Source organism: Pan paniscus, chromosome 8 (assembly GCF_029289425.2).
Source record: "Pan paniscus chromosome 8, NHGRI_mPanPan1-v2.0_pri, whole genome shotgun sequence".
In the NCBI taxonomy this organism is placed as follows: Eukaryota; Metazoa; Chordata; class Mammalia; order Primates; family Hominidae; genus Pan; species Pan paniscus.
This window is the reverse complement of record NC_073257.2, coordinates 45,809,092-45,832,067: the sequence shown is the minus strand read 5'-3', so window position 1 is coordinate 45,832,067 and position 22,976 is coordinate 45,809,092. Positions and strand designations below refer to the sequence as shown.

General features: G+C 40.8%; 1 protein-coding gene across 11 annotated transcripts in view; it reads left to right on the top strand.

The window, feature by feature from the left end:
* The window catches only part of NRP1 (neuropilin 1), a 157,973-nt gene extending 145,691 nt beyond the window's left edge, over positions 1-12,282 (top strand). For 5 of the 11 annotated variants that reach the window (XM_063607319.1, XM_063607318.1, XM_055092616.2 and 2 more), the window contains 4 exons: positions 3,297-3,568; positions 4,061-4,157; positions 7,026-7,076; positions 9,414-12,282. In XM_063607319.1, coding sequence (XP_063463389.1) covers positions 3,297-3,568; positions 4,061-4,157; positions 7,026-7,076; positions 9,414-9,703 — 710 coding nt within the window. In that variant the 3' untranslated portion in view covers positions 9,704-12,282. Of the gene's footprint in view, positions 1-3,293; positions 3,569-4,060; positions 4,158-7,025; positions 7,077-9,413 lie in introns of all 11 variants that reach the window. The other 6 variants (XM_063607320.1, XM_063607316.1, XM_063607317.1 and 3 more) reach the window with 3 other exon arrangements.
* Positions 12,283-22,976: the final 10,694 nt, after the last annotated feature.

Below are 22,976 nucleotides of genomic sequence, written 5' to 3'. Positions count from 1 at the left end.
TTAAAAAGAAAATGAACACTAGCTAGGTAAAATATCCTGCTGCTTATCGAAAAGCATCCCATTTGCTTGGTTTTCTGCATTTGACCTCTAAGAATGGAACTAGGTACCTCCTTTCAGAGGATTCCTGAAGTCTGGCATCTCTCCCTGGTTCACTGAACAAGTGGTATTTGAGAAGCTCTGTTACAGGGCAGATGCTGACTTGGGCACTGGAAATACACGTGTAAAGGAAGAGGTCCCTACGCTTGAGGAACTCGCAGTCTGATCATGGTTGGGAAGCGACCACAGTGCAGTTCAGTGAGGGCTTCCAATGGCAGAGGCCAGTGACAATGGACCATGTAAAAGATGACGGAAGAGGGGTCAAGGAAAGCAGCCCTATCTCAGACACCGGCTGAGCTAGGCTTATTTTACTGGCTCATGTTTGGTGTGCTTTGCCCAGGTTTTTGTATGGGAAGCAGTTAGATAGAAGCAGAGTGTGCATGACTTTGGGAACTACCTCCTTGCCTAATGAGATTGACAAGGAAATTGATGAAATTGGATTCCTTCCATTTTCACTGAGTAGAGCAGAAGTTTGTGGATCGGATGTTTATTGTGAGTGTGTGTGTGTGTGTGTGTGTGTGTGTTTGGCAGGACACTGCTGGTTCTTTATACTATACCTTAAGTTGGTGATGCAGTGACCAGGAGGAAAACAGGATGGGGGTGGATAAAAGGTCCATTGGAGGGGCTGCCAGCGCTCCCTCTTTGTGAAGAAGTGTGGATAGGCTGCAGGCAGTGAGCAGCCTCTGAAGAATTCTAAGCAGAGGAGCACCACGAGCAGTTTTAATTTATATATTTATTTATTTAAGACAGGGTCTCTGTTGCCTAGGTTGGAGTGCAGTGGTGTGATCTTGGCTCACTGCATCCTTCACCTCCCAGGTTCAAGCGATTCTCCTGTCTCAGCCTCCTAAGTAGCTGTAGTCCCAACTACTTAGGACTACAGCTACGTAGGAGCTACTACAGATGCACGCCACCAAGCCTGGCTAATTTTTGTATTTTTGGTAGAGACATGTTTTTGTCATGTTGGCCAGGCTGGTCTCGGACTCCTGACCTCAGGTGATTCAGCCACCTCGGCTTCCCAAAGTGCTGGGATTACAGGCGTGGACCACCGCGCCCGGCCACACGAGCATATTTAAAGACCACAGCGTGAGAAGGCAGGGACCATAAGAACTTCCTCAGGCAGAGGATTCTTGAAATCTGGCATCTCTCCTAGTGCACTGAACAGGCATCATTTGAGAAGCCCTGTTACATGGCAGATGCTGTGTTGGGCACTGGAAATACAGGTATGAAGGAGGGGGTCTCTGTGCTTGAGGAACTTACTGTCTAGTTGTGGATGGGAAGTGATTATGGTGCAGTTGAGTGAGGATGTCCAATGGGAGAGCATCCCTCTACCTACGTCCATTTCTCTCCTTCTTTCTAACACCCATTCTCTGACTAGCCTCAATAAACTTTGAGCAATGAGCTCAATAAGTGGGATTAAGACATGGCAGCAGCATTGCCAATTTCAGTCTTTTTTCCGTAAGATCGAGGGGACAGAGGCACGATGGCTGTATTTTTTTCCCATCGTGGTGGATTCATCACAGTGAAATGGCACCTTCCCACAGACAAGTAATCACATCTTGATAAATTAGTGGGCAAAACAAATCCTAAGTGTGAATGGATCAGCTCAGTCACAGAGGACACCTGCAAGGTCAGAGAGCGAGAGGGACATTCATCCTGCAGTATCAAACCTACTGCTAGAGCTGCCATTTGTGAACACCCTTCCTTTATGATTCCACCCGTTGGCTTGAAGAAGGGTGGGCTCTCACATAAGCAGCCAGGTAAGGAAAGGAAGCTGCCCATGAACACGTCCACATCCACCTGGACACTGTTGACACAGGCAAGCAGAAAGGAGTATGTGCCCACGTGTGCACAGTGAGAAAGCACCTTGCAAACACACAAGTCTCTTGGGCAACAAACACAACCTCTTGCTGCCCACTGAGGCCCGAGCAGCAGATTCACACTTAATCAGGTGAGGTGTTAGAGAAGATGATTTCTATTTGCAGAGCCAACAGTGAAACATGAGCTGTGTGTTTAGACCAGGTGGTGGCAGGAGGAAATGTTCCCAGTGGGGGTCATTAAAAGCGAAGCCAAGAGAAAGTCCTCGCAGTTCAGCAAGTGTCTAAGTTGCCAAAATGGCACGTTCTAATGAACCTCAACAAGGCAACCTTGCCTCTCCTTGAGCCAGAAGCCCACATCAAATAGAGGCAGGGCTCACAGTAGAGATTCAAGCTCTCAGGTGTGTTTAAGGAATTCAAAAACCATGAAAACAAACTACGGGAAAAATAATCTGAACTTGAAAAGTGTAAAAAAAAAGATTACTACATTATTAGGAAAAACTACAGGTTTATGATTATCAAGCAGTCATAGTGACAGAAATTTCATTAATCAGAAGTCCTGCTGCTCAAATGATAAATAAAAATACATCTCAATGATTTCATTTAATGCATGTGTTCACATGGGTGCTGCAGTGTGATCTTAAAGTTGCATAAAAACAGGGTTTCTTGGGCCCAGCATGGTGGATCATGCCTGTAATCCCAGCATTTTGGGAGGCCAAGGTGGGAGGATTGCTTGAGGCCAGGAGTTTGAGACTAGCCTGGGCAACATAGCAAGATTCTATCTCTACTTAAAAAAAAAAATTAATCTTTTTAAGAACTAGCTGAGCATGGTGGCATGGGCCCGTAGTCATAGCTACTCAGAATGCTGAGGCAGGATGATCACTTGAACCAAGGAGTTTGAGGCTGCATTGAGCTATGATCACACCACTGCATCCCAACCTGGGCAACAGGAGTGTCTAACATAATAAATAAATAAATAAATAAATAAATAAATAAATAAATAAATAAATAAATAAGGTTTCTCTAAGAAGAGCCAGGAGTTTTCAGTCCAGTCTATGCAGACTTTGCTTTCAGTTTGCTTGTGATGGTGCAAATGCCAGCTTGAGGCATAGCATGTGTCCATATGAAAATGCATTCCATTATAAGTAGTATCCTAATTAGTGCCACTCAGCCTTCCCCTAATCAAATGTCCATTTTGCAAGAGCTGAGAGCAGGGCCTTAGGTGCCCATGAGGTCCCCAAGTGTGCACACTTATCCCTTTCCACTACGTATTTGGGTTCTTGGTGCTCAGCGCAGGAAGCTTTTGATTAGTGAGACTTGAAAGAAGAGAGATAAAAGTGTGGTAATCCTGGCCACTCTCCCTAACACAGTTCTTTGTCACAGCAGGAGATGGCAACTTCATCTATTCCCAAGCTGACGAAAATCAGAAGGGCAAAGTGGCTCGCCTGGTGAGCCCTGTGGTTTATTCCCAGAACTCTGCCCACTGCATGACCTTCTGGTATCACATGTCTGGGTCCCACGTCGGCACACTCAGGGTCAAACTGCGCTACCAGAAGCCAGAAGAGTACGATCAGCTGGTCTGGATGGCCATTGGACACCAAGGTGACCACTGGAAGGAAGGGCGTGTCTTGCTCCACAAGTCTCTGAAACTTTATCAGGTATGACCTCTTCCCAAGGCTGGGGAGGGCAGTGGCTGCAGGAATGCTGAGATGATATGTTGGAGGCTGTGCAAATGAGACATGGGAATTATTCCGAAATTATTTCCAGTGTTTCCCAACCCTGAGATATTGCTGCAATGATAACCACCTTAATAGCAGATTTCACAGTCTCCTAGATTGCAGGAATAGAACCAATTTGCTGAGAAGGAACACAAAGGGCTTCCGTGTCATCTATTTCTGGGCTTTCACAATGTATCATTCCTTTTGTTTGCTGCTTTCTCCCGTTTTAAAGTTTGTATTATAAGAAGAGAGTGTAAGGAGAAGGTGCATACCATCACCAGGCAGCTAATGTGGATTGATGAGTGAAGTCTGTGTTACGCTGAATCTGATGAATTTAATTTATGTGCCGTAGCTGGAGCTGAACAAGCATTTGTAAACACTGCCATGTGAGATGAGCATTTCAATACTGTGAAAATGATCTTATTTTGTTAGGTGATTTTCGAGGGCGAAATTGGAAAAGGAAACCTTGGTGGGATTGCTGTGGATGACATTAGTATTAATAACCACATTTCACAAGAAGATTGTGCAAGTAAGTATGAGCTGCTGTAGAAACCAATGGAGTACTTGCCCAGGGCAAGACTCTTGCCAATATCATGGTCTTTGTTTTGCTCATTTCTACCTAGAATTTCGGTGTGGCCTCTCAGCACATCATAGGAAATGCGTATTCTGGTGCAACAGGGCATACAATCAGCCCAATTTACCTGTGTCTGCCCCGTCACCTACCCTAGGTCCTTCATAATGGCTGCTTGATACCTATAAAACTCCACAAATAATGCAGAATCCAAAGATGATAGCTAAGAAGACCCAGCTTACAAGCTATAGATGCCATACCGAAACATTTTGATGAACAGTGGAAAGTCAGACATCTGGATAATTTCAAATATCTGGGTGTATAAACAAAACAGCAGGCCTCTGAAAACTTTGATCAGAATAAGTTTAATTAAGAATACATTGTTAATGAACCATAGAAGCCATAATTCTTTGCTTTATCACAAGTAGATGTTTCTGACTTTTAAAATATCTGAAATGACTTAAAGGACTTCAATGAGATTCAGAGACTTGGCCTAGTATTTCAGAATTGGTCTTTATGGGTCTTGTACTAGGTGGATGTAAGACATAGAAAACCAATTCATATTCCCTAGTTCTTGATATATAATTACAAATAGCATTACTAATGGCAGTGTAATAGCACAGTAATTAGTCTTCAGCTCCATTTGCTACATTGAAACTTTTGTTATACATCATTATATAATAGGATGTTAATTATAACAAAATGGGATAAGCCTATTGGGCAAATTTAAGACAAAGGAGGTCTGTTGGCTGTAATGGGGGTTTTGGTCATTTCAGCAACTTACAAAGCTTTTATTATATAATATATTGAATATATATAATCCCTAAAGCAGCAATAATTTGATAGGATCCATTGAAGAAATTGGGCAAAAAGAAAGGAGCAATGAATAAAAGCTTGCTTCTTCATACTATTAAAGGGAATCTGCTTAGTGCTGCACTACTTAGCAAATCTTCACAAGAATGATAAGGCTTAATAGTTTAGTTGCAACTCCTTTACAAATTACCCACATCCATATCTACACTGCTGTAAAAATGTGTATTTCATGTAGTAACACAGTGTCTGTGATTTCTTCACTTCTCCATTCCAAAGTGAGAGTGATGATGGTGATGTTTTGGGATGTGAGAACAAACTCCACAGACTAAAACAAAGAAACGAAATTAAATTCAGTTCAACAAGTTCTAACGAAATTCAATTCGGTTCAACAAGTTCTAACTGACCACATACCATATGCAAAGCAGCATGCGGATGCTCCAGTGAAAGTACATGGCTGAGCCGGGTGCAGTGGCTCACGTCTGTCATCCCAGCACTTTGGGAGGCCGAGGCAGGAGGATCATTTGAGATCAGGAGTTTAGGACCAGCCTGGCCAACATGGCAAAACCCCATCTCTACTAAAAAATACAAAAATTAGCTGGGCGTGGTGGCACACAGCTGTAGTAATCCCAGCTACTCAGAAGGCTGAGGCAGGAGAATTGCTTGAACCCAGGAGGCGGAAGTTGCAGTGAGCCAAGGTCGTATCATTGCACTCCAGCCTAGGCCACAGAGCAAGACCCCATTTCAAAAAAAAAGAAAAAGGAAGGAAGGAAGGAAGGGAGAAAAGAAAAGAAAGCACATAGTTGAGACAATTCTATGGGACTTTTTCTTTTCTTGTGATTTGTCCATTTAGCTGTAGTTGCTGCCAGACATTGTAGTGGGAAATTCACAGCTACGGCTCCATTTAAACCACTTTATTTGTTTATGCTGCTACCAATAAAAATATGTGTAAGACAATTGTACAATGATTCATCAAATATGCATCCTTGAACATCTGGGTGTGGATGCTATGAGATTATCAACTATTTATTAATCTTTCATTCATTCATACATAGAACAAATATCTATTAAAGCACCTATGATGTGTTGTAAATGCTGGAATACAGCAGTGGACAAAGCACTCAAAAATTCCTGCTCTGTACTTAGTACCACAGGAATACTGGAACTCTACTTCTTCAATAGCTATTTTATGTATTTATCTATTTTTGTAATACACAGGGCACAGTCTCTTGCCTCAAAGAGTTGGCATACTATTAGAGAAGCCAAACTAACGCACACTAAATTTAGGAAGCAGTTATCTACAAACTATAGGATGGTCACCATATGTACGAATCTACTTCAGTAGAACCTATATTCACCAGATTTTTTTCCACATTTCAGATGCCAAAACCATGTCTCTTCCCCCTTCTCTTCTTTTTTTTTTTTTTTCAATTTGTTGTTGTTGTTTTTGCTTTTTTGAGACAGGCTCTTGCTTCCGTCACCCAGGGTGGAGTGCAGTGGCACCATCATGGCTCACTGTAAACTCCGTCTCCTGGGCACAAGCTCTCCTTCCGCCTCAGCCTCCTAAGCAGCTGGAAAGCTAATTTTTTATTTTTGTAGAGATGGGATCTCACTATGTTGCCCAGGCTGGTCCTAAACTCCTAGCCTAATGTGGTTCTCCTGCCTTGCCCTCTCAAAGTGCCGGAATTATAGGCACGAGCCAGCATACCCAGCCCACCCTTGTCTCCTAAAACAACAGATTCTGCTAGCAGCGGTGCTACCTGGATTTAGATATGGCACCTTAAAGGCAGTGTTGTGATGTCACATTACCAATTTCCCGGTCATTTAACATTGCCTCTTTATTGATCTGTTTGGTGATTTCTGATTGAACTAAAAAATCCAAAAGGAGCCCAGTAGACATGTGTGTGTGTGTGTGTGTGTGTGTGTGTGTGCATGTACCTAAAGGTTTGTGTAGTTTGGTGCGTTATATTTTGATGGCAGTTCAAATATCTCTTTCAATTTTGTTTGACTTGTCAGAACCAGCAGACCTGGATAAAAAGAACCCAGAAATTAAAATTGATGAAACAGGTAAATTTGTCTTGCTGACCAATTTTAAAAAAATTTTACTATGGCTTTCATTGTGTTTATGAAGAAACTTTGTGGAACTCTAATACACTGGTATGTCAAAAAGTTCAAATAAAAAACATCTATGCCCATGGCCCTGGGTTGGTGCTGTGGATCGGATTGTGCTCACAGAGTACCCACTTCCGAGCTGCCCATAAGACTTGGGGAGCCTCGGTGACGGGTCCTGCTTGTACACCTGGTTGAGCCTGGGAAGTGTGCTCACCCTGGCCCTTCCCTGCCCAGTCTAGAGGTGGAACATAAAGGATAATCAGCTCAAACACACTCAGTTTATCACTACAAAGACAGAAAATTAGTGAAGACTATTTCCATACACAGTTATTTGAAACCAACCCAAATTCTTCTGTTTGTTGATATCCAGCTAGGATCTTTAAGAGACCAGAACCCAATTTCTGAGATAATCCATTGTGTTTGATTCATCTTTTCCCATCTTCCTCTACTGGAACCTTGGTTTTGTGATGATGATGATGATGATGATGATAAGAAGGATTTATTGAAGAGTTAGTATGTTCTGAGCACTTTACTTACCTGATCTTTTTCTTTTCTTTTTTTCTTGAGACAGAGTCTGTCTCTGTCACCCAGGCTTGGAGTGCAGTGGCGTGATCTCAGCTCACTGCAGCCTCCACCTGCCAGGTTCAAGCGATTTTCCTGCCTCAACCTTCTGAGCAGACTACAGGCCCACACCACCACACCCAACTTAATTTTTGTCTTTTGTAAGGTGGAGTTTCACCATGTTGCCCAGGCTGGTCTTGAATTCCTTAGCTTAAGCAATTCCCTGGCCTCAGCCTCCTAAAGTGCTGGGATTACAGGCGTGAGCCACGGCACCCGTCCTACATACCTTATCTTATTTAATCCTCACAGCAGCTCTAGGGGTTGTATTTGTCCCCATTTTACAGATAGTGAGACTGAAACTTAAGTAGCATAGCTAATTAGGTGGTAGCCTCACACTTTAGCCTGATGAACTATAAATGTGTGTTTTTGCTGAACGCTGCTTTGTGATCAAATGCAAGACCTTTGATCAGAGTTAGGCCTTGCCTGGTATTAGTCTATTCCCAGAAGTTTCCAGATCTCCCAGCCAGCATTGTGGGCTGTTGGACACTTGCTCCACCATCACTCACAGCTGCTGTGTGGATGGTGCTGCACCCTTATCATCAATGCATGTCAGCATCTGTTGCCCTTAGAAATGGGCTCCTACTCTATGGCCAGCCGTGGACTTCATAGAGACAAATAAATATTGCACCTTGCTGTTAGTAATATGAACACATTACCAAGTCCACACAGAGATGTAAACTTTATTAGAGGTTGTTTCAAAACAATATTTCATCAAGGGAGAGAGTATTAATATGCCCCAAGGCTTGTTTTCTCTTGGTTAGGGATTTGCATCTCATATTTTTAGTTTTCTTTGATTGGAATCTTTGTTGATCAGAACACCATTAAGTAAACCCCAGGCATATTGTGCGTTAACATTTTCATCCCGTTTCTAGTACCAGGTAATTAGGCTCAAAGCTCCCATGTTAACAATTTCTCCTGTTCCACTCTAAAGAAAACAAGTCTCCAGTGACTGAGCTGCAGAGCAGTGCAACTGTCTCCAGTTAAACTACCAGGGCTGCAAAGATGCTGATTATTAGTAAATGTCTTCTATTTGGCATGACAGACATGGTTTCTCGATTTGAGCCACACTCTGTTTACATGTCAGCAGCAAGCATTCTCTTGTTCTAAAAAATCACTCCTTCTTTACTGAAACTACTGTAGACTTTGGGCAAAATTCGTTTGACTTGACGATTTTCCATATGGGAGAACAAACACATGCATAAACCATGCCAGATCCTGGAAACAGCACCACGTAGAAGGGCAGCCATGAAGGTTTTTCTCGTGCCTGTTTTGGGGTTAGGTACATGCACTGGGAATGGTAAAATCCCCTTGCTAGACTAATGTGTGACTAAGCATTTTGCAAAACTTAATGATCACCTATCTAGCCAAGGACTGTAAACACAGATTACAATCTAGGACAGATGGGGCTGCATGAAATCTGAATTAGATGAGCATGGAACCTCCCAGTTGATCCAGAATGGGTTGTTTCCACGTGCTAAGCAGTCTGTCAGAAGCCCCAGCGCCCACTCCCCTCTACCACCTCCCACACTTCTGTTCCCAACAATGAGTCAGATATGACAGGCAAAACTGGGGTGTGTGATTTGCTCCTGTTTCGTTCCTTTCTATTTTTCTGTCTGCTTTCATCTGGTCTGTTGGCGGTGCTCACGGAGACAATATTGTTTTTTTCCATAGGGAGCACGCCAGGATACGAAGGTGAAGGAGAAGGTGACAAGAACATCTCCAGAAAGCCAGGCAATGTGTTGAAGACCTTAGACCCCATCCTCATCACCATCATAGCCATGAGCGCCCTGGGGGTCCTCCTGGGGGCTGTCTGTGGGGTCGTGCTGTACTGTGCCTGCTGGCATAATGGGATGTCAGAAAGAAACTTGTCTGCCCTGGAGAACTATAACTTTGAACTTGTGGATGGTGTGAAGTTGAAAAAAGACAAACTGAATACACAGAGTACTTATTCGGAGGCATGAAGGCAGACAGAGATGAAAAGACAAAGGATGGAAGTGGAAGGACGGGAGTGAGCTGGGGAGCTGTTGATCTTTCACTCTACAGGCTGGGAAGTGTGTTGATGACCACTGAGCCAGGCTTTTCTCAGGAGCTTCAGTGAGTATGGCCGACAGACATGGACAAGGAGCTGTGTTCACCATCGGACTCATGTGCAGTCAGCTTTTTTCCTGTTGGTTTCATTTGAATAATCAGATGCTGGTGTTGAGACCAAGTATGATTGACATAATCATTCATTTCGACCCCTCCTGCCCCTCTCTCTCTCTCTCTCTCCTCTCCCCTTTATGGATTCTTTTTGGAAACTGAGCGAAATCCAAGATGCTGGCACCAAGCGTATTCCGTGTGGCCCTTTGGATGGACATGCTACCTGAAACCCAGTGCCCAGAATATACTAGAATCACCGCATTTCAGTGGACTCCTGAAGTTGTACTTGTGTATAATTGCCCGCGTCGTGCATAGGCAAAGAAGGATTAGGCTGTTTTCTTTTTAAAGTACTGTAGCCTCAGTACTGGTATAGTGTGTCAGCTCTGTTTACGAAGCAATACTGTCCAGTTTTCTTGCTGTTTTTCCGGTGTTGTACTAAACCTCGTGCTTGTGAACTCCATACAGAAAACGGTGCCATCCCTGAACACGGCTGGCCACTGGGTATACTGCTGACAACCGTGACAACAAAAACACAAATCCTTGGCACTGGCTAGTCTATGTCCTCTCAAGTGCCTTTTTGTTTGTACTGGTTCATTGTGTTACATTAACGACCCACTCTGTTTCTTGCTGGTGAAAGCCCTACTCTTTAATCAAACCCTGGTGGCCCACTGACTAAGAAGAAAGTTTATTTTCGTGTGAGACGTCAGCCCCTCCGGGCAGGCAAGGGCTCTGAAGATTTGGCAACGTGGCTTAATTGTTCTGCTTTTTCTGTAGTTCAATTTCGTGTTTCTTGACCCTTTTGTATAAAGCTGCAATATTCTCTCTTATTGTTCTTTCATATGGAATGTATTTTCAAATGTAAACTCTCTTCTCTTTCTCTCTCCTATCTCTCTGTCTTTTTTCTCTCTTAGAATTGGAGGATTTGCCATTGTCCAGGAAAGAAACTTGCAGCTTTAACCTGCTGGGAATGGCAAACGATTTTACTAGACTTTATGTTTAAAAATAAATAAATAAGGGAAATTCCTAACTTTGCCCTCCAAAGTCTAACTTTGGTTTTCTTGTTAACTGGTTAAAGTGACAGTATCTTTTTTCCTTATCTATTCTATTCAAAATGACCTTTGATAGAAATGTTGGCATTTAGTAGAAATAGTGATAAGTTGAGGAAAGAAATAATACAAATTGGCTTTCAAGTGAGACCCAAAGGAAGAACTGGATAAAATCTTCCAAATCCAAAAGCATGAGATTTTTCTATCCAAATATGCAAAAATGACCCAAGAGAACTTTCTTATTTTGCTACTGAGTCACACAAGGGAAGTGGAAGGAAGAACAGTTAATTTAAGAATGAAACTATAAATCCTGATGCCTGGGGGTCAAGTATTTTAAGATAAGAGGGGGAAAAACACATAAAGTCAAAACAAATGTTTTAAAAATTCATGACAGCAACCTTGAAAAAATAGACTTAAATGAATGCTTCTAGAAACTTCCAGCGGCTCACAAAGAATAAGCCTGCCTTAGGGCTGGCAACATCTAAGCCTCTAACAGCACAGGGAAGCAAATATCTTACCAGGCAGCCTATGAATTAACCCAAAGAAGCTTTGGTTGGTTTTGGTGGATTTTTATCATGCCATGTTGGACATGAGATTTTTTAGATCTTCCTTCCCACATTGCTAGACGTCTCACTCAAAGACATTTGTTGGGAGTCACATTTGCATCATAGATGAGACAGTCCATTCATCTTAGTTAAATTGGATTGAGAATGCCTTTTGTTTCCAGGAAAGTATTGATCACCATGAAAGAAGAATAGTTTTTTGTCCCCAGAGACATTCATTTAGTTGATATAATCCTACCAGAAGGAAGGCACTAAGAAACACTCGTTTGTTGTTTTTAAAGGCAACAGACTTAAAGTTGTCCTCAGCCAAGGAAAAATGATACTGCAACTTTAAAATTTAAAGTATCTTGCACTGATAAATATATTTAAAAATTATATGTTTATAAAGTTATTAATTTGTAAAGGCAGTGTTACAAAATGTTCAGTTTATATTGTTTTAGATTGTTTTGTAATTTTTAAAGGTGTAAAATAACATATTTTTTCTTTATGGAAATCTATAAAACTTTCTGTAGTAAAATGTTTTCATTTTACTGGTATATTATTGCTTCATGTTTTGTACCATCATAAGATTTTGTGCAGATTTTTTTTACAGAAATTATTATTTTCTATGACAATATGACACTTGTAAATTGTTGTTTCAAAATGAACAGCGAAGCCTTAACTTTAAATGACATTTGTATTCTCAGACACTGAGTAGCATAAAAACCACATAGAACTGAACTGTAACTTAAATTCCAAACTATGACTACTACATTCCAAAGAAACAGTTGAATTAAACATTTTCATAAAATATCCCACACCTGATGGCTTTTATTATATTAGCACTGTTCTAGTTAAAGAAGTTGGTGACATGCCACTATCCAATAAATTTCAAGATTTTTAAAAATTCTCTTTTTTAAAATATCCTGATAAGGAGAGAAGATTAAGAAGACATTTTCTGAAAGTAGAATCTCAACTCACATTGGACCCTGTCATGATAAGGAATACAGAATTTGATGTTAGGAATGGAAATGATCCTAAATTGTGTGTCAAATGTTCTATATTTCATTTGGTAAAGTTTCTTTTATCGTATTCACTCATAACTTGGTAAGTTTTGTTCTTGCAGAAAATAGTAATGAACCTGACAGTATTTATTCATGCACCCATGCTGCATTTAGGTAATGGGAAAAGTTGGGTATGACATTACAACTGGCTGTTTGGTAATTCTTAGGAAAGTTTTATTCCATCTAGGACCAGAATAATAGGAAAAATAATAACAATAACAAAGACAACAGAAGTGTCAAGTCAAAGGGGCCCTTTTTACCACAAAACTGGCCTAGCTTAATTTCTATTACTCACAGACCAATAAGTCTTTCTCTACTACCGTCCTCTGACTAGGAAAACGTATTCCTGGAAGCACAGGAACTCCCTGAGGAGTGGGCTGCTTTGGACAGCCAGGCTCCATTAATCAATATTTCCTCCACTTCCTGCTTTTCTCTGGACACTTATGCCTTTTTGCATTTTCCAAGATTAACCAAGAATAGAAAATTTTCCCTAATGCATGGGTTTTTAGGTCTCTCTACTCACAGAAAAGAGTCAGAGATAGAGAATCACTTTACTAAAGTTACATTTTACCTAAATTCACGGATGTTTCCAGAAAAATATGATGACTTCCAAGGGGTCTATTAGAATGAATCCACACATACTTTCGGAAAAATGCTAAGGGCCATGCACTAATACTATCTCTGTTTCATTGTTTGAGAAGAACTTCAACATGAATGCTGTTCACTCTTTTCCCTAGTTAGAGAGTAAGCTAGGCTTTTCGTACTAGGTTTAAGAAGCTAAATCGCTGTATAATACTTCCCAGATTCAGGACTGAAACATTTAACTTAAAACATAAAAATGATTTATTGTTGTGTCTCCTGTCTTCCCTGATAACTTATTAATTGCCACTTGGGCTGAACTGCACTGTATTTTTATGCAAATCAAATCGGCATTCCATAATGTTCCTGCTTCCCAATGGTAATTATAACAGTTTGTGTTGCATTAAAAAACAGTTTTGCCAAGAATTAGCTCTCTTTCCCTAATCTATATCCACTAAGGGATCTTAAGCAGAATTCCAACTTGGGGATTGAGAAACCTAGATGAAGGGACTATCACGTTGAGTAGAACTTAGCAGCAAGAAGCATGGAAGACAACGATGAGAACTGACTTTTTCCCCGCAATGTTCCAAAGAAACATTGAAAGATGATTCAGAGGAGAACATCACATTATCATACGCATGCAAGAAAGGTCCTAGGAGCTGATCCTATCATTTTAGGAGAGAAAGAGTATAGGGATTTCTATGGTGATAGCATTGCACTGCTATTTGTTGAAACACTAGCTGTTTTCACAGCAGCTCTGTGAAAGGTAAGTAAGTTAAGTTTTGTAATTATTCATTCCACTTTATAAATGAGGAATCCAAAGTTCAGAGAGGTTGAGTGATGAGTCCAGGATGTATCTGGTCTCATCTCTCCTCCATTCCACCCACCATTCCATAGTTCTGCATTAACTTGGGAGAGGTTCACATGGGGCCCGGCTGCCCAAAATGTGTCCCAAGAGGCAGCAATAGCAGCAGCATCACTGGAATCCTGTTAGAAATGCAGAGTCTGGGGCTGTGCCCCAGACCTGCTGAGTCATTTTAATAAGATCCCCAGACCACCTGTCATCACATTCGGATTTAAGAAGTCCCCACGTGGTCTGCTGCCACCTGAGCCAGGTGTGCAAAAGTTTGCATTGCTTCAGATGGTGGTGTCTGAACACAAAGCACTTTTCAGAAGCGTCTAAATACAATGCAGCCTGGAATAACAATGGTAAATTTAAAATCTCACTTAACCCAGAAGTGCGCTTTGTGGTCATTCTGCCTGATTACTTGTGGGGGGCCTAAAAGTGGGCTTTTCTGATAGAGAAGAGAGCCTGCTGATGTGGTAATTTGCTGGGTTAAAAACTTTAAAAGTGTGGCAGAAGCATAGCAAGTGCTCTTTTCCTTATCACAGTGCAGTCAGTGGAGAAAGGGGAATGCACACCAATATGTGAATATCCAATTCCTTCTATTCAAAACACGTTGCCTTACATAGCACACACAGCTTAATACCTTCCAAAGATATTAAATTCCTGAATGGTAAAACTAGATGGAACTCTATTTAATCTTTCTTATTAAAGAAAGTATCAGATAATAGAGCTTTGTGGTCAATAGTGGCTCCCAAGAGAGGGTTTTTCTATGCAGAAAAATTGTCTCATCTCCACATCTAAATGGAATTGTCCTGTAATGATGCGGGCGTTCACAAGTGTATAATATTCATAGCCAATAATCTAATTTTATCACTGCCCTGTAAATGGATTTGGAAAGTCGCTTGCTCTGGCAGAATGTTGGACTGGAAATGGACTCACTGTCCTGGAAGGGGCTTCTGAGTCTTGCCTTTGTGCAGCTTGGACAAGACAATGACTGACCCGGATGAGGAGCAGGTCTCTGTTCCTCATAATGCTCCTTTCAGTGATCTGGGCATCTCTGCCCCATCATTTCTGACATAAGCCAATTCCACACCCTTTTCTTAAGGCCCCGTTATCATTTTTTCAGATAGATGATGTTGGCAGTGCTCATGATCTTGATGTCATCCTGCCAGGGAGCCATTCCATCACCTATCAGGATTATCATTGCTCTAATTTTGTCCAACTTCTGAAATTTTTCAATGTTGATTAAATTGTTCCTTGACTTTGGATACGTGATATATTCAAAGCAGACTCAATTATTATGCTCTGATCTTTTGCAATTCTGCTGGAATTCAAGCCCTCCAACTATAAGAAACTCATTTTTAGAGTCTTAAACATGATTTCTGTTGGGTCAACTTTTAATTTTATTTATATTTAAGTCACCCAAATTCTCTTCACTTGTAAGAAGAAATACTCTTTCTGTTATGCAAATAACAAATTATCCCTTCTATTTAATTTTACCAACACATTAGAAAGTTTAGGTGGCTGGAGAGGTCCATGCAGTGGCAACAGTGTGATCTCTCCTTTGTACCCTAACACGCAGAGTCACTACAGTAGATATTTATGTTCCAACTACTCAGGAAGCACATTGTCAAATCCACTCTGCATAAATTTCTTAACTCCTTAATATCATAACCACTACAATTTCCTAAAGGTTTGCTTTGTACCAGAATTTGCTAGATACCTCAATTAATCCTTCAGGCTACCTTGTGATTTGGGCATATAAAAATAGGTTCAGAGAGGCTAAGAAAAGTAACTAATGTCACACAGCTAGTTGGTAAGGTGCATTTGCAAGATTCAAACCCAGGTCTGTCTAACACGAAGCTTACAATCCTAATAGCTACCCTATGCTGCTTTCTCAGTGTAAAGACATGGTCTTTCAGTTGCTACAGAAATGCTTTGCAGTGTGTTAAACTACGATCTCACTTTACTATTAGGCCTGGTATTAGTCAAGTTAGGTTAGGCTATAAGGTAAGAAATAAACTCCCAAATATTAGTGGATTAATCTATAAAGGTGTATTTGTTGCTCACACAATTTCTACTATGGGTCTGGTGGCTCTGCAGGGCAGCTCTGTTCCATGAAGCGATTCAAGGATCCAGGCTGGTTACCTCTTGCTGCCATACTAACCAGAACATGTGACTTCTAGTCTCTGTGCAAGAGAGAACTAGAAAGATGCTTACTGTCTTAGAGGCTTTAGCCTGGAGTTGACACAGACCCTACCACATTTCAAGGGCTCTGAGAAAAGAGGCGGAGCACTTGTATATTCAGTGAGCTGTTGGCATCTCTGCCACAGCTTTCTTTTTTTTTTTTTAATGAGACAGGGTCTTGCTATGTTGCCCAGCTTGGTCTCAAACTCCAGGGCTTAAGCAATCCCCCCTCCTTGGCCTCCCAAAGTGCTGGGATCGGAGGTATGACCCACTGTGCCCAGCCTCTGCCACAACTTTCAAGGGCAAAGCCACACTTCTGCCATAGAAGGGTAGATGAGATAATTCGCTATGCTTGTCATGTAGGGAAGTGAGGTTCTCCTCCGACTGGAAACCAACCATAATTTAGATGGAGCAGTCAAACAAGATGTCAAATGAGATGAGATGGCTCATGTCAAAGATGAGCCTCCTGAGTGTGGGACTGTGAGGGGCATCCTCCATGTGGAAGCAGATCAGGAGACAGGAAGTGAGGAATCGGCACTAAGAGCCTTTAGAATTACTTAAGCCCTTTGGGTTCAAAGAAAAAGGCTCTTAGGAGGCACCATGTGAAATGAGACAGGCTCTGAGTCCTGGGAACCAATGTTTACATTTCTCATGTGTGCTCGTGTATTTCCACTTGAGTTTCCCTTCATATTTAGTCATTTAGTATTCAGTAACTTCAGTAATATGCAGTGATTTTAAAGTCGCCATGCATCTCAGCTTTCCAAATGAGAGGGGAAGGATTTGTGTTTATATTTGGGCCAAAACCTAAGGAAGGAAGTCAAACAATATGTGGAACCCAATATCCACAATATTTGTGAATATTCCCATCCACAAGACTTCCTATCTCCACTACCTATTTTATTTCTTTCCCTAGAATTTATCACCTGTTAGTACAATATATACTTTACTGACTTATTTTATTATCTATCTACAGTATTAAAATACAGATTCCATGAGTGCACTGATTGTCATCCATTTAGTTTAGTGCACTATCTACAACACATGGAATAAACAGTACCTGGTACATGAGAGATGTTAAATCAGTATTTGTTGAATACTGGAACCATGGTTTGAAACCAGCCTAGGTAATATAGCAAGACGCCACTCTACAAAAAATTTTTTTAAGTTAGCCAGGTGTGGTAGTGTGTACCTGTAGTCTTAGCTAATTGGAAGACTGAGGTGGGAGGATCACTTGAGTCCAGGAGTTCAAGGCTGCGTGAGCCATGATTACGCTACAGCACTCCAACCTGGTGACAGAGCAAAACGCTGTCTTAAGGGGGAAAAAAAAAGAAAGAAAGAAATGAGACATCAGGAGACTTTTAAAGTTGGGTGCAGGTTTAACCTACCTGGAGATCCTTCTTTTTCAGCAAGATCTTGGAGGATTACAGTCTCCATGTTTTTGGTTTTTGTTTTGTTTTGTTTTGTTTTCTTAAAAGAAATTTCTTTCACACCCTGCTTGTTCTTGAATTACTCTATACCAGGATGACACCTCCTCCACTACTTATCTCTTCTACAGAGACAAGCAGTCCTCCTGCCTAAATTTCTTCTTTTCTTATCTCTACCCATCCTCACCACACAAAACTTATTGAGTGCAAAATCACTCATGGCTTCATCGCAGCTCCTCTCCCAGCAACTGGGCGAAGACCAACCTTTTGGATATTGTGTTGAACATGGCATAAAAGGTTAGCTCTGTGAGATGCCAGCATTAAGGATAGGTTTTAGAAACACAACCAGGCCACCTGCAGGATCAGTTAGGGAGGCAGACAGCTTCCTGAGTGGCATTATTTCAGGATTACTGAAAGGTCTCCAAACACCTAGCTCTGAGCCCGCCTCTCATTCAAAGACAGATTAAGCATACACTACTACTTTCCCTATTCCCTAGATTTTATTTTATATATAAAAACAATACTTTAAACATAATAAAAGTGTAATGAAGCTTAAAAAATAAATAAGTACAATAGCAGAATGGAAACGAAAAAATACAGGCAGAAAACGAGTAAGATAGACTATGAAACTTTTGAGTTAGTAGCTCAAATAGTAAACTAAAACTATATCCTATACAAGCAAGGAAGAAAATTAAGCAGACAGATCTGAGTGCAGTGGCTTACGCCTGTAATCCCAGCACTTTGGGAGGCCCGGGTGGGCGGATTGCTTGAGTCTAGGAGTTAGAGACCAGCCTAGGCAACATGGTGAGACCCTGTCTTTATTTAAAAAAAAATAGCCAGGTGTGGTGGTGTGCACCTCTGCTCCCAGCTACTCGGGAGGCTGAGGCAGAAGAATTGCTTGAACCTGGGAGGCTGAGTTTGCAGTGAGCTGAGACAGAGCGAGACTCCATCTCAATAATAATAATAATAGGAAAATTAAACAGACAGGGAGATAGAGAATGCTTAAAGACAGGTTACAAATGGTAAAAGAGAAAATATTGAAAAACAGAAATTGGGGGAAAAAAAGCCCTGCATCACAAAATTTTCCTCTACTAACTATGAAAATGAGACTAAAATAGCAAAACCCAGCAAAAATTATCACCTAAAGCAATTGAAACAGGTAATGGCTACAATCAATTTCAATGTACTTTCAAGCCTGAAATCCAAGAAACACAAAACTCTTGAGCCGGCAGGGAAGTGCCACACGGCCTGGCTTCCCACCTGATTCTGTCCCTCTGAGGGACACGTACAGCTGGATCAAAGAAATCCCGAGTCCTCACTGACAGTCAGCACCAAATCTTGAGTTACTCTGACTGAAAGGATGCCCTCATCCTTTTCCTTTCCTGACTGAGGAGAGCTGGAAGACCACTGGGAAAAACTGGTGGGACCTGGGGGGAGGCGGACACCATAAAGCTCTCTCTGAATTAGGGAAGCCCTCTGAAGCCCAGGGGTTTCCTCACCCTGAGAATGAGCTACACCCCACCATTAGGTGAAGGGTAACATGGTGATGCAGAGCTGTCTGGTTCACTGATTTCTTCCTTTAATAATTGTATCCCATGGCCGGGCACGGTGGCTCATGCCTGTAAATCCCAGCACTTTAGGAAGCCAAGGTGAGAGCTCAAGGTTGGGCGAGGAGTTCAAGGCTGCAAGGAGCTATGATCACACCACTGCACTCCAGCCTGGGCGACAGAGTGAGACCTTGTCTCTACAAACAAACAAACAAATAAAATTATATGTATATATATATACACATATATGTGTATATATACACACATATATGTGTATATATACACATATATGTGTGTATATATACACATATATGTGTGTATATATACACATATATGTGTATATATACACACATATATGTGTATACACACACATATAGGATGTATATATACACACACACATATAGGATGTATATATATACACACACATATAGGATGTGTATATATATATATACATCCTAAACTTTCACCTGCACAAATGGCTGCCTAGAACAAAGACAACATTTCCCAACCCCCTAGGTGCTATGTGGCCATGTGATTATGTTTTAACAAATCATGTGGGAGAAATGATGCTTGAACTCCCATTCCTGTCTCTAAAAAGTGAGATCATGCCCTTTCCTTCCCCTTTTTCCTTCTGCACTGAATAACTGTGGATATGTCAGTAGGAGCTGAGCGTCATTGTAATGTATAGAAAGTTTAACAGACAACCAGGTAGAGGCATTTGAGATTCCTGACACCACAGAACTGCCTGGTACCACATCTGTGCTGCCAACCTGGGCTGTTTTATGTTCAGTTACAGAGGAGAAATATAAACTTCTCTGTCATTTAAATCATTGTTTTGTCCTTTGTAGCTAAACCAGTATCACATCTAAGAACTGATTAGATATCAAATTTGGGACACTTAACAAAATCTTAGAAGAGAAAACTGAGCCCAGATAGTCTAACAAAGACTGAGCACCAACCACGATGATCTTGTCTCCTTCCTTTCTTGTGTTCTCACACAATAAGTCAGATATGGTGGGATGAGAGTCGAGAATTACCCACTCCCAATCAGAGCAAAGAGAAAGTCCAGGCAGAGTTATTTAAGAGTAAATAAGATTATTAAAAAAGCATCTTGGCACCAGGCAAACAAATAACAGCAAACACAAAAATATCATGAAGAAAACAAATAGCACAATCTAGTAGAAAACATAAATCAAGAAACAGGAATTTACTGATAATTGCTTGATGCTACATATAGAACATGAATATAATAAACAAAAACTTATAATCAGATAATAACAGGATATGACAAAAATAGGGCTCGCAAACAAGACAAATATGAGGACCAAAATAGCATTATTAGGTCGGGCGCAGTGGCTCATGCCTGTAATCCCAGCACTTTGGGAAGCCGAGGCAGTTAGATCACCTGAGGTCAGGAGTTCAAGACCAGCCTGGCCAACATGGTGAAACCCCATCTCTACCAAAAATTTAAAAAAAATAAAAAATAAAAAAATTAGCCTGGCATGGTGGTGCACACCTGTAATCCCAGCTACTTGGGAGGCTGAGGCAAGAGAATCGCTTGAACCCAGGAGGCGGAGGTTGCAGTGAGCTGAGATCATGCCATTGCACTCTAGCCTGGGCAACAAGAGTAAAAATCTGTCTCAAAAAAATAAAAAATAGCATTATTATAGATTTAATAAATAACAATCAAAATACTGCTTAAAATAGAATTACTGACTTAAGAGGAGGGATTTTGAGATAATTATGATAATTTCAGATAAAAATATATTACAGCAATTTGATTAACACTATTACAAAGGGAAGGGAAAAAAAGCAATCTAACATAAAGATACTTTGTGTCCCTAAGTTAAAGAACTTACCTGAGGAGAGACAATATATTAAGAGTTGTGACACAAGTAAATTGTCTTGAAATAAAGGTGATAGTTAACCTGCTGATTGAAAAGAATATTATGTTTCAGTAAAATGTGACATAGAGCATTCAGCTCTGAGCTATATGCCAGTTAGGCTATTAAGCTCTAAGAACATTGAACCAAAGAATGTTTCAGACATCCAAGCAATAAAAACAAATTACTAAGAAAGAAGGGGAAAAAAATCAGTCCATCCTCAGTCTTGCCTAGAGTAACATACAAGACTCCATCCAAAACAGTGGAGTAAAATCTACAAAATTCCAAAGAAAAGAAAGTATGATACCAAGAAAACTCTGCTAATCTAGGATGTTATTCAACAATAAAGGTAATAGGCAGACATTCTTTTTTTAAAATGTCAAGGAGTACAGAATTCTTTAGATGCTACTGAAAGAGCTATTGTCAAATTCAGACGATCCAGATATAAATTGAAAACAAGGAAGGCTGAGGATGCAGAAAGGGGCAAAAGGATGACTACTAAGCTATCTATGTGAGAATCAAATTTACACTACAGAATGTGAATGCTATAAATCTGAATAATGTAAAAATACTAGCGTATGTCAAATAAACATGTATTGGTCAGGATGTGAGAAGAATGAGGCCAAGGGAGGTGAGATTGCTGGCATTCTCTTTCCAATGCCCTCTTCTTTAAGAGCAAGAATTCAGTCTATATTATCTTAAAGTGAAATAATTGTTTGTTTTTCTAATAACTCTAAGGTCTGAAAATTTATCCTAATTCCTTTCCTGAGCATGAAGTGGTCTTTTAGTAAGTAATATTACTAACAGTAAAGAAACATTTTTTCAGTTCAACATTTCTTTCATTTTAATTTAGTGTTTTGCTATGAACTTTCAGTAAAATTAAATTGGATAATTTTCATTAAAATTGCATCTATAAGCCAGGCACGGTGGTGCTTGCCTGTAATCCCTTCACTTTGGGAGGTGAGGCAGGCAGGTTGCTTGAGCCCAGGAGTTCGAGACCAGCCTGGGCAACATGGCAAAGCCCCCAACTCTATAAAACATACAAAAAAGAAAATAGCTAGGCATGGTGGCATGTGCCTGTAGTCCTGACTACCCAGGAGGCTGAGGTGGGAGAATCACCTAAGCCCAGGAGTTCCAGGCTGCAGGGAGCCGCGATCGCATCACTGCATTGCAGCCTGGGTGACAGAGTGACATCCTGTCTCAAAAAAATTAAAAAAAGATATCTATAATAAAATCCCATTTATGTAAATGAAACTATCCAGCCAGGCGTGGTAGCTCATGCCTGTAATCCCAGCACTTTGGGAGACCGAGGCGGGCAGATCACAAGGTCAGGAGTTCAAGACCAGCCTGGCCAATACAGTGAAACCCTGTCTCTAATAAAAATGCAAAAAATTAGCTGGGTGAGGTGGCGAGCCCCTGTAATCCCAGCTACTCAAGAGGCTGAGGCAGGAGAATGGCTTGAACCCAGGAGGCGGAGGTTGCAGTGAGACAAGGTTGTGCCACTGCACTCCAGCCTGGGTGACAGAGCGAGACTCTGTCTCAAAAAATAAATGAGTAAATAACTATCCATCCACTCATCCATTTATCAATATAAATTATACCTTTAAATTACTGCTTTAATAGTAGGAATGTTGATGAATGTTGATTTTTACCTGTCTTTTTCTGTACTTTTAAAAATTAACAGTAACATAAGAAAGAAACTGGTATCAGACTGATAAAAAAAAAAACAGAAGTGCCAATGCAATTTATTGAAGAGTATTGTGTGCCTGCTTTATTATATATTTTTCCTTTTCCCCTCATTTTAAGCGGGCAGCCAGCTTTGTAATTCCTTGCCTCCAGCATTTTTGCTAGATGACAAGCAGCTGAAGTCAACTTTGTAAAAACATAAATCCACTGAAAAATTAATGTTAAGTATCTCACAGCAAGTGAGGAGAGAAGAATGGTTTGGGAGGCAAAGAACGACGGGACTGAAATTC